This window comes from Phaseolus vulgaris, chromosome 7 (assembly GCF_051622355.1).
Source record: "Phaseolus vulgaris cultivar YP4 chromosome 7, ASM5162235v1, whole genome shotgun sequence".
Taxonomy (NCBI): Eukaryota; Viridiplantae; Streptophyta; class Magnoliopsida; order Fabales; family Fabaceae; genus Phaseolus; species Phaseolus vulgaris.
This window is the reverse complement of record NC_143504.1, coordinates 12,377,427-12,388,820: the sequence shown is the minus strand read 5'-3', so window position 1 is coordinate 12,388,820 and position 11,394 is coordinate 12,377,427. Positions and strand designations below refer to the sequence as shown.

At 37.3% G+C, this 11,394-nt stretch overlaps 2 protein-coding genes across 2 annotated transcripts; one reads left to right on the top strand and one right to left on the bottom strand.

The window, feature by feature from the left end:
- The first annotated feature begins 1,217 nt into the window (after positions 1 to 1,217).
- Positions 1,218 to 4,160, top strand: LOC137827925 (serine/threonine-protein kinase D6PKL2). Its single transcript, XM_068634299.2, has 2 exons — positions 1,218 to 2,029; positions 3,306 to 4,160. Exons 1-2 carry the CDS (start codon positions 1,569 to 1,571, stop codon positions 4,102 to 4,104), a joined length of 1,260 nt encoding a protein of 419 aa, XP_068490400.2. The 5' UTR covers positions 1,218 to 1,568; the 3' UTR covers positions 4,105 to 4,160.
- Positions 4,161 to 6,412: 2,252 nt separating this feature from the next.
- LOC137827924 (copper transport protein ATX1) lies at positions 6,413 to 9,400 on the bottom strand. Its single transcript, XM_068634298.2, has 3 exons — positions 9,108 to 9,400; positions 8,155 to 8,230; positions 6,413 to 6,816 (listed from the first exon to the last, which is right to left on the bottom strand). Exons 1-3 carry the CDS (start codon positions 9,114 to 9,116, stop codon positions 6,653 to 6,655), a joined length of 249 nt encoding a protein of 82 aa, XP_068490399.1. The 5' UTR covers positions 9,117 to 9,400; the 3' UTR covers positions 6,413 to 6,652.
- Positions 9,401 to 11,394: the final 1,994 nt, after the last annotated feature.

Below are 11,394 nucleotides of genomic sequence, written 5' to 3'. Positions count from 1 at the left end.
CCACACCTGATCCCTTACAAATCAACATTTGAGCTCTGAACACTTTTATATGAGCATTCGGGTCCTGCCTTCCTGTGAATGAACCAACTTTTGGAAACACATAGTTTGGGGGAAATGGCTCATTCAAGATTTCCTCCAAAAATGGCTGAAAATTTGGTTCCACCTCCACTTCCTGTTGCCCATCGGTGTTTTGGCGATCGATCTGACTTCATAACTCCTAATTTTGTCTATGGAGTCCCTCCTACACCCTGATTGACTCCTCCATCATTTCTCTCGCTCGAGCGCCTTCTCTTTTAAAGTCCTCCGGAACTCCTCTGCACACGTTCTTCATTTTGTTTCTGCATTGCCTCCATCATCTCCATTAATGCTTGAGTTGCGTCACGGGGTGGAACTCCATTGGCTTCCTCCCCTGCTGCGGTTCATCGCGTCCCTCTCATAATGACTCAAAACTCCAGTCTAGGTATTGGTAACGAGAATAGTTTTATCTGCCCTATGGTGGGTGCCAAAATGTTCCAAACAAGAGTATTGACGATCTTCAACCTAGAACAATCAGTGTTGCCAAGAATAAATGTACTCTTAGCTAGTATGCAATCTGTCTTTCCTTTTCGTGTATTCCCTGTTATATACTAAAAATATCAATCCTATTCCTTTTATATTGGGTCTTGATACTGACATAATTCAATAATAAAGACTAATTATCCGAGATCCCTTGATTTGTGCTAATACATTATTGTCTTGGATATGGACATCGGTAAACGATCTGCTTATGCGTGTTATCAGACTCTTCACATAGAATTGTTGGTTATTTTCTTCTTTGATAGATTTTTTAAAGATTTAAAATTCTTTTGTGGGAGCGATGGATCCCTGTTTGTCGCAATAGAGATTGGCGTGCGTTTTGAATAAGATTTATTAGTTTTGATGGGTGATTTTTTTAGGTATAATGGAGGAAGAAATATTTAAAGTTGAGTTTATTTAATAATGTTTGGAATAAAAGAAGATGGGGTATGTAATCGTTGTGTTTAAAGTAAAGAACCACTATTATCTATTAATGATGTGGTAGGGTCCTAGTTCGATTTTCTTTAAACACATTGTTAGTGGACGTCACAAAATATTAAAAATAACTCTTCAGATGGGAGTTAAGAGTAATAATTAGACTTGAATAGAACTAGTTACAGTTTAGATTTCTAAAATATAACTCTTTTCATGCGTTTTTATTCAGACTCGTTCGCAATTCGGAGTGTCTCCCCCACGTTACTACTTTTGTTAATACGTGAATCAGAATTCATGATCAATACTATAAAAAGACAAAAAACAAAAAAAAAGTTAACAAAATTGAAGCAGATGGGCCCCTTGACCCAGTGGCCTATTTACTGTGAAGGCACCAGATGGCCCAATAATAAACTGCCGGCCCATTATGCCCCCACCTCCCTCTCTAATTCCCTTCACAGAACTCAACTCTCTATTTCCACCCACACGCACCTCTCTCTCTCTCTCTAACGCATAACATAGCAAACTCCAACTCCATTATTATTGCCATTGTTGTTATTGTTAGAATCATTAGCGACACAATGCACTCCTCCGCCGAGGACGACTCCGACAACCCTGCCACCACTGCGGGCGCGGAGTGGACGTTCACCGCCAGGAATCACGCACCCTCGTCGGACCCGTGCTGGGGCGCCATAGAGCGCGGCGGTGGCACCCTGGGACTGGGTGACCTCCGTTTTGTGCAGCGCGTGGGGAGTGGCGACATCGGAAGCGTGTACTTGGTGGAGCTGAAGGGCTCGAACGGGTGCCTGTTGGCGGCAAAGGTGATGGACAAGAAGGAACTGGTGGCCAGGAACAAAGACACGAGGGCAAAGGTTGAGAGAGAGATTCTGCAAGTGGTGGATCACCCTTTTTTGCCAACTCTTTACGCGTCGCTCGATTCCCCTCGCTGGTCTTGCCTCCTCACCGAGTTCTGCCCCGGTGGCGACCTCCACGTTCTCCGCCAGCGCCAGCCCGATAAACGATTCCACCACGCCGCCGTTAGGTGTGTCTGTCCCTCCTTTCTCTTCTTTAACTCTCCCTATTTAATCTGCATGTGATCTTTTTACACTTTGAAGCTGCGTGGTTACAAAAATTATGACATGTCGGTCAGAACTATTAATGGTTACATTAGATGCAGAAATTAGTTGAGATTGTAAATATGTTTACTTTTGGATTATGCAATACTTTTTCTTTTTGTGTTTTTTATTGAACGCAAGAGATTACAATTTTAGATGATGAATGAACAACATGCATGCAGGGAATAATTTGCTTGAGTAATTTGTTTTTTTTTTTTATGACATGTTATTATAGTATATATTGGTGTGTTATAAATAGAAACAAAGTTACTTGGTAACAGTTAGTGTTTGAGATGTGAGTGGGATTTGTAACTCAATTAAGAATGGGTAATTGTGTTTGTAAGCAAAAGAAAAGGAAAATGTATAATATTGTAGTGGAGAGAGATGAGTTGGTGATGCAGTTTGTGTGGGAAAGTTGAGATAGGTCCTTGGCTTTGAGTTGAGTTGGTTTAATCTGCTCATAATTTCATTGCCTGTGGGCCATAAGATTCAATTTATGTCTCCTCTGTTGCCTTTGATTGTGAGCCCACGAAGGCTTTTGGTGTGTCCGTCGTGCACCAAATAATAATTTAGTGCCTCCCCCACTTAACCAGTAACCATTATCGGATTTCCAAACTAATAATAATCAACTTTTGAGCATTCCTATCTCCTCCTTTCTGAACTTTCACAGATTTAAATATTTTTGGGATGAAACCTCCATCTTAAACTATTGCATAAACAACTAATGGGGCTTTTGGGTGTAGTCAAAAGCTTTTCTTTCTATAAAATTACAAATAATACTTCTACATCTTCATCAAAATATATTTCAAAATGTACCCAAAAATAAAACTTGGTGACGTTTTGCTTGGCATATAAAATTTTAAAATAATGGCCATGATTATTCGAAAGTGGACCCTGCATAATTTAATTATTGGAGAAATTGATCGTAATAAAATTACGATGGTGATATACCAAAATAATACATGCCGATAATAACAATTCCACTATGTTATGTTGACTTGAGGGTTGTAGTTTAAAAAAATGGAAAAATAAAAAATATTAATTTGACAACTCATTACAATAATATAATTATATATATTAGTATTTTTTTAAAATTAAAATTAAAATATTAATTTATTGAATTATTAGGCATGTGTAACTGCTATTTGGAGTGTGAAAATACGAGCACTGTTTCATTAACGGTGGTGTGGTTGGGTGTTACAGGTTCTACGCATCTGAAGTTGTGGTTGCCTTGGAGTATTTACACATGATGGGGATAATATACCGTGATTTGAAGCCTGAAAATGTGCTCATAAGATCGGACGGTCACGTAATGCTCACAGACTTTGACCTGTCACTAAAAGGCGACGACACAACATCAACGGCTCAGATCGTGTTCGATCAAGATCCACCCGGGAGCACGAGCTGCAACGAGAATTCGAAGAACCAATGCGCGCTGGCAATGTCATCGTGCATGCTGCCGAATTGCATCGTGCCATCTGTGGCATGCTTCCACCCAAAACGCGGCCGTAGGAAGAGGTCGTCGCGGTGTGGGTCGGTGGAGATCGTGGCGGAGCCAATAGAAATCCGATCGACGTCGTTCGTTGGGACCCACGAGTACTTGGCGCCGGAAGTGATTTCGGGGGAGGGTCACGGCAACGGCGTTGATTGGTGGACATTGGGAGTGTTCATTTTTGAAATGTTCTACGGGATGACACCCTTCAAAGGGCTCGAGCATGAGCTAACCCTAGCGAACATAGTGGCACGTGCCCTTGAGTTCCCTAAGGAGCCCATGATCCCAGGAGCAGCCAGGGATTTGATCTCACAGCTCTTGGTGAAGGACTCAACAATGAGACTAGGGTCAACAATGGGTGCCCTAGCAATTAAGCACCACCCCTTCTTCAATGGAGTTAATTGGGCATTGTTGAGGTGTGCTACCCCTCCCTACATCCCTTCATCAGACAAGTGCAAGGAATTGGTTCGACTCTACAATTGCACAAACAATACCATAGACTTCTATTAGAACCATATACATATTCATATGTAAAACAACAAATCAATATACAACTTCAACTCAAACAACAATGTTCGTGGATTTCCTCTAATTAACAAATTTATTTAATTTTTCGAATGGGGAGGACAAATGATTTCCAGGTATTCATTCATTGGAGATATATGCCACTTTTCTTTAAAGTAAAACAAAACCAACCAATTAGATTCCGTAACGATTCGTTTCTCATCTTATAAAAGTAAAAGATGTAGACATAATTATCATCATTTATTTTTTACTCAGTAGTTGCTTTATTATAATTTTGTTTTTGATAATACCAAAGGGAACATAAGAAGATTCCAATATAAGAAAGGCAATTCTTTCTCACTTCCTCCTGTTCGCTTGTCCACATCAATTATTGTTTCTCAACAGATGCTGTTGTTGGTTGGTGGACCAACCATTGCAACTGCCAAATGGATGTATATGTATTTTTTGTTGTTGTGTGTGTAAAGCAAGTTTTTTTTTTAATCTCAGTGTTCTTATTTTGATTTTGATTCACAGTGTCTGGGGTGGTTGCAATCACCAAACATGTTGATTCTGGGAAGAGGAAACAAAAAAAAAGTAATGCAATTGTATTAGGTGCCATATTGATACATTAGTTGGATGTTCAATACTATATAGATATCAATGGCTTTGAATAGAAAAAGTATTATTATTTTTTTCAAATCACATCTCGAAAAGAGTATTCTTTAGAAAGAAATAAAAATAGATTTCATAAAAGTAGTTAATTATAATGTTTGCACAATAAAACTATTACGTACATTTTCTCTTTATATTTCGTCAATGTATTAATAACTATTTTTTCTCTTCTTACATCTCTCTTTACTGTACACATGTTATACAAAGAAATGATATAAATTTAAGAATTGTAAAAGTTCAGGAAAAAATAGCCATGGAATATGTGCCAATTTTTTCTCAGCCTGTGATTGTCCATCTGCAGAATCCTGCAGTTCTTCCATTGAAGGCTGTGAATCATTCTTTTATGACGTGAAAACCACTCCTTTCTCCATAAAAGCTTTGTTTTATCACTTCTTTTAAATAAAATGAATTATGACCGATTCGATTATTGCGGTGCGTTTGGGAATTAGAAAGGTAAAAAAAGGGACTAAGTGAAGGATAAAAAAATAAAGGACAAGTGGTTCCAATTATTCATAATTTGTCAAGAAATTTTTTTAATATAGTAATTTATGATTTTATAGTCCTAAAACAATTTGTTGACATTCTTGGATTTTACTTTTTTGATGGGAAGCCTTCCGAATTTCATTCTTAAAATAAGAGATAACCATTGAAATTCATCTGGTATTCTGTTGTGTAATCTATTGTGTTCAAGGTAACCATTACTAAAAATTATCAGTTTTCTATATAAATTCGTCTTTCACTTCTAGAAACTCATCTTACATTCCATTTTTGTTGCACCGAATAAACTTTAGTGTTCAACCATTACTATATCTAAATGCATTAGTCAGTGGTGGAAGGCGTGTCCTTAAAATCTTGAAAAAAAAAAACTGGTTTTAGTTGACAAGAAAATCAGCCAACAATTTTTTTAATCTATTACCAATGTATTGCTTCATACATTCTTATAACATATAGGTTAACTGTTGTTTTAAAGAAATAGTATTTTTCATAAGTTTCTCAGAAGAAATTTTTTGAAAGCTAGAAGAATTTTCTTTAGAAAGATAATGATTATTGCTAAAATAAACTTTCGACAGAGATTTTCCCAATAACTATCTTTTCTGAGATTTGATTAGCCATTACATGCTTGAAATTTTTACATAATTTAGTCTAATAATGGAAGTTTCATTAGAGTTTTTTCAAGAAATATCTGTTTATTATGAAACGTCTTCTCGTCCGTTAAAAGAAATAACAGGATAAGCTACACTTTCTTATTTGTCTGTTAAGGAAAGTTATAGTTACATTCTTGAATGTTGTTTGAGAACCCAATTTAAAGCAGGCAGAGTGGAATAATAAAAAGTGGAAAAAAAGATACTTGGACGTGAATGCATAAACTATTGGTGGGTCTTCAGCTACAGGCACATTCATTTTTTCTGGTATTTTCCAATTTTATTGATAAATCAGTTTAATAAAAAATTAAGTATATTTTCTTCAAGCATTTTTGTTTCTTCTTTTTATTGTTTTACTTGAACATCCTCCATAAATCATACTTTGTTCGCGAGCTAGTTTAACATGTAACTTGGTTAAAAGAATGGACCCAAAAATGTTTTTAATTGCTTTAAAGGAGAATATCAATGAGAGAAAAAATAGTTTCACTGTAAAAGATGGCTTTGGAAATATTTGCGGTTTGAATTGATTGACAGAAGGAAGAAAATGAGTGGGAACAAATACAAAGGAAGTTAAAACCACATTAATACAGTATCACAGATGAGAAAAACAGTAATATACAGCAGTCTTTGTTGTGACACAATGAAATACATAGATGACAAGTTCCATCATTATTTCTAGTCCACCAAATAGTATTTGATTCACACAGCTATTTCGCCCGCACAGTATAGAGTCAAATGTTTTAGGCAGCAGTTACTGTGCTAGTTGCAGATGCTGCTGCTTCACCTTCCCAGAAGGTTGTCTTCTTCCCGGTTTTGGAAACGGTCTGCAGAACTGTGTCTGGCTGGACATTTCCCTTCACTACCACCTTCTTTTCCTTCAAATCAATGTCATATGATTCCACACCTGCAAATAAGATCTCCACTTATTATTCTACAGCATTGGATGAGGAACTCTGGTTGGTATGCTGTCATTATAATGACTTTAATCCATAATATGAATCCGTGTTCGCCTGTTTACACCATATTCTTGTTCCATGTGAAATCATAGAAACATACTGGCTTTGAAACTAGCATTATATAGGATCTGTTTGGATAAAAGTTAACAGTGATTTTAAGACCTTTCTATCTTAGGATATGTTTGGATCCGTCTTTTATTATGCTAGAGAAGCTGTTTATTTAAAAATTCAAAAGGCTTTATTTGCTTGGTGTCATATTCAAACATTTTTTCAAAAATGAAGGAAAGATTATTAGATAAGTTGCCACTTGGCATAAAGATGAGAAATAGCACATATCACCACGAACGGAATTTCAAGAAAATCTATTCAAAGATCAGCAAAGCTAAATCATAATACCCAAAACAAGTACATATGAAGCACATAAAATAGGGCTAAAATATTAAAGCTGTATTTTCAGGATAAAAAATAGAATGAATTATGATAAGATATCGCCTAAACAAGGCTGCCAATGTTTCTATATGTAAACAACATCAAATTCTGTGTTACATTCTAGAAATAGAATTAAAAACCTAAGCAAGGCTATTGATGAAAATTGAAATCCACTATTGATGATTTCCAAGAATTAATCACAAACATGAAATCCACATGATCAAACAATCACAGTCCAACAGGAAAGAGAAAATTAATAGAGAAGAGTATCAACAATAAATTTGAGCTATTTAACCTTATAACCTTATCCCTGACCTAGAAAAATCATACTACTCAAGTCATTTAAGGGAATACATCGTAGAATACATAACACAGGATAGGCAAGGAAATTGAGTTCAGGAAGAAAGTGCTCCAGAATAAAGAAAAAGCAGACAGATGCAAAACTGTTGAAATTTTTTAGTTTAGAGGGAGGAAGAGATATAAAGGATAATACAAAGATGAATTGATATCAACAAGATTTATCATAATGCATTGATATGTTTTTTGTATTTGATATGATCGTGTAACTTTGACCACTAACCTTGTTTATAATAGTCACAATCCACGATGATATAAGGATGTGAGTTAAGAGGAAAACTAATCCTAGAGCTTAAGATATTATTGATACGATACTTTCATGTCATGCTCTGACAACATAATTGACAGAAAATGAAAAAAGGCATAGAACTACAAATCAAAGTGGTCATAAACGTTTTCATGTCGATATTCAGTATATTAGAGAAAGTTTGCACAAACAGTTAATTAATATGCTGCTATGCAAAATATAAATGCATTTTCAATCCAACGTATTTGATTACCATCCAATTTTCCAAGAACTCTCTTCACTGCACCAACACATCCTTCGCATGACATTTCAACTTTGAGGACAACGGTCTGCAGTCATAATGCAAAAGTTCAGAATAAAGGGGGAGAGAAAAGAACAAATAACCATCTTAATTCTTAAACCCCAACATGGAAGAAATATATTTATACTTTGAATTTAAGAAAGACTATAACCAAATTAAAAAGAAAAACGGGAGTGGGAGCATGAAGGACGAGAGCAGAAAAGGAAAACAGATACAGAAATAGCAAATTTACTGGTAACATGTCCACTAATACAACAAACACATCCGTTTCATCTTTGCTGATAAAGGTGAACGTAGCAACGTAAATCACGTTTATTCAGGTTTAAAGCCTGAAAATACAAATTGAATGCTACGTCTACAAGCTTTAACAGAAAAATAGAACGAAAAAGTTTGACCATGATTGCATCGGACAAAGACTTTAAAACGATTGAGAAGATCCTTTATACCTAGTAAAATCTCACACAAACTATGATAAAACAGTTTACAGAAAACAAGAAAAACACGCAAAAATCCAAAATTTCCGAGCAAATAAGAAAGGGGCCAATCATATAGTATTAGATTTGAAGTTTGGGCAACAATAACAGATAATATTTCAATTGAACTGTTCCCGACAATAGGATGCAAAGATGTCCCTTAATTGATAAAGAATATATCAGGAACATAGAGTTCAAAGACAGATATAGAGATGAATGTCAAAATTCTGCCATAGTTGACAGAGGAAACCGATGGCCGATGAACATTAAATGCATGCACAAAACAATAATTCCAGATATCTGAAAAAGTCCCAGCTAAAAGTCTAGGTCAAAGAACGAGAACACGAACCAGAAAAGGGGTAATTGCAGAAGCAAAATTGAGGGAAAAGAGAAGAGAAAGATAAAATTAAGATAGAGAAGGTGTAGATGTACCTGAGACATGGTTAGAGATGAAGGAGAAAAGAGGAAATGAAATGAATGAGAAGAGGGAAAATGATGTAATGGATGAAATGGGAATAGAGGAGGGAGTGAGTTGCATTTATAGGGAAATGGAAGAAATGTCAAAAGACAAGAAAGGTTGGTGTGGTGTGGGTTGGGTTTGGTATGGTTCAGTTGAATTGACCACAGCTCCTTGTTGTGTTGGCTTGGGCAACGTCAACTCCCAATGCTAAGGGTCTATGACTTTTTTTTGTCACAGAGGTAAGGTAAGTGTCCTTTTGACACTCAATAAAATAATAGGGTACATGAAAATACAAAACAAAAACTATTTTATCGAGTTCTTAATATAAAACTTTTTTAATATAATTATATGTAATTATAAAAATAATTAACTTTGTTTATTAACAATATATCAAAATTATTATTACTACTATCTTTCAATATTCTCATAATTTAATTGTTCTCGAACGGGTTAGGGTCTAAAGAACGATTGAAATTGTTTTTCTGCTTTCTTGGTCGATCGGTTTGCACTTACGTCTCTCTCTAAGCAAGCTCCTTCCTCCCCTATACTCGCTCCACTCCTCGGCCTTCACGTAGTCCTGACTCGGATGGTATCTACAGAAGACACTCTGACGCTTAAGTCAGATTTAGTATTTGACACTCGGTATTCTGAGTAGTGCGTAATGACGTACTTGGTTCTTCGAATTTGTACTATTTATATTATTTTGGTAGATCTTTCTTATTGGGTCAAACTAGAGAGCTTGGGTCATGTTTAGAAGTGTATTACCTAGTTTTTTTATTGTTGATTAGCCTCACTAACTTTGCTTAAGCATAATTGGATTTGTGGTGTCGGTCGATGTAATGACCAGGTCCGAGACATGGTCTCCATCGTGCGGACTCTACTAGTACATTTGCCCTCAGGCTCGAGGATGGTTAATCCGAAGAGTTTCTACCCGAGACCAATGTGACGATTGGGCTTCCCAAGGTCTGACATGACATTGGGTGGCGCCTGAATGCGTGATGTGATGTGCATTAATAAGGGGGGTTTTGGGCGCCATTTCACGAGGATTGTTGGATCGATGAAGATCTAACGGTTGAGATGAAAATGATGCTTCGTCTTCCGAGCCTCCCAAGGGCAATAAATAGTGGTCCCCTACAGTGTCGAGACACTGCTCTTTCTTACTCAGATATTCAAACCTTCACTCGTTCTGGCATGTTGCTTACTATACGACCCAAAAGGTTAGTCATGTCTTCCCTACCTCTCCCTCATCTTCTTCTTCTCCTTCTTCTTCTTCTTTGTCTTTGTCTCCTGGCTCCTCCACGACCGAGCCCTTGTCGGTCGGGGCAATCCAGGTATTGCCCCTAGTGGAGAATGTAGTCAGGAGGGACGACCCGAAAGGTGCTACCAACCGATCGAGCTCCCCTGAGCAGTCATCCCCCCTCCTGGGGCTTGATTGGTGGATCCTAAGGTGACCTAATTCACCTCCACCTCGGTCTCCTTTCAATGGTCCCTTTTTCTTTTAGTACTTTTGTTTGTTTTCTGATTTACATGTTTCTCTTCCGTTTGATGATTTCACGATGGGCGTTTTTCAGGTGCTCAATATGGCTCCTTCCCAACTCCACCCGAATACGTGAGCGTCTCTTCAGACCTTTCGTCTGATATGTGATGTCTACCGTTTGTCTCTCACTCCTTTCTCAGCTATTATACCTCCCACCCAGCTGAACCAGTTATCTGGCATTCGCTAATCAGTTGGTTGGGTAACATGCTTTTTAACGCTTTCACCACCTCTTATAAGAACTTCAAAGGTAAATTTTTCAAGTTTCTTATTCAACCCGCGAGCACGAAGTACTTTTTTGACGAAGTCGATTGGTCCAGGTTTCCCTTGTTTTGGACTATGAATCCTGTAAAGTTTAAAGAGTGGACCCATCCGGCCCCGAGTGCCGAGGAGCGAGATATTTACTCTTTTTTTTAATAAGCTCTGAAGAAGGCTCCCTACACGAAAGTTGTTAACCGTGTACAAGTCGTCTCACTGTTGGACGACCTTCCAAGGTATGTTTGCGTTGTCCTTCATCTTGATCGGTTATTTAATCTTTAACTAATGTTCTTTTTCTTGATGCAGAAACCATGCATAACGAAGTCACTAAGGCAGACGACCCAGTTAATGCCTTCCGTGCCAAGGCTCTTGTAAGGGGCCGAGGTAGAGGCAGTATTGAGGTCATTGCTGTCGGCAACCTCTCCGTCCTTGGTGTCGGTCCTTCGAATCCTTCTAGCAAAGGCAAG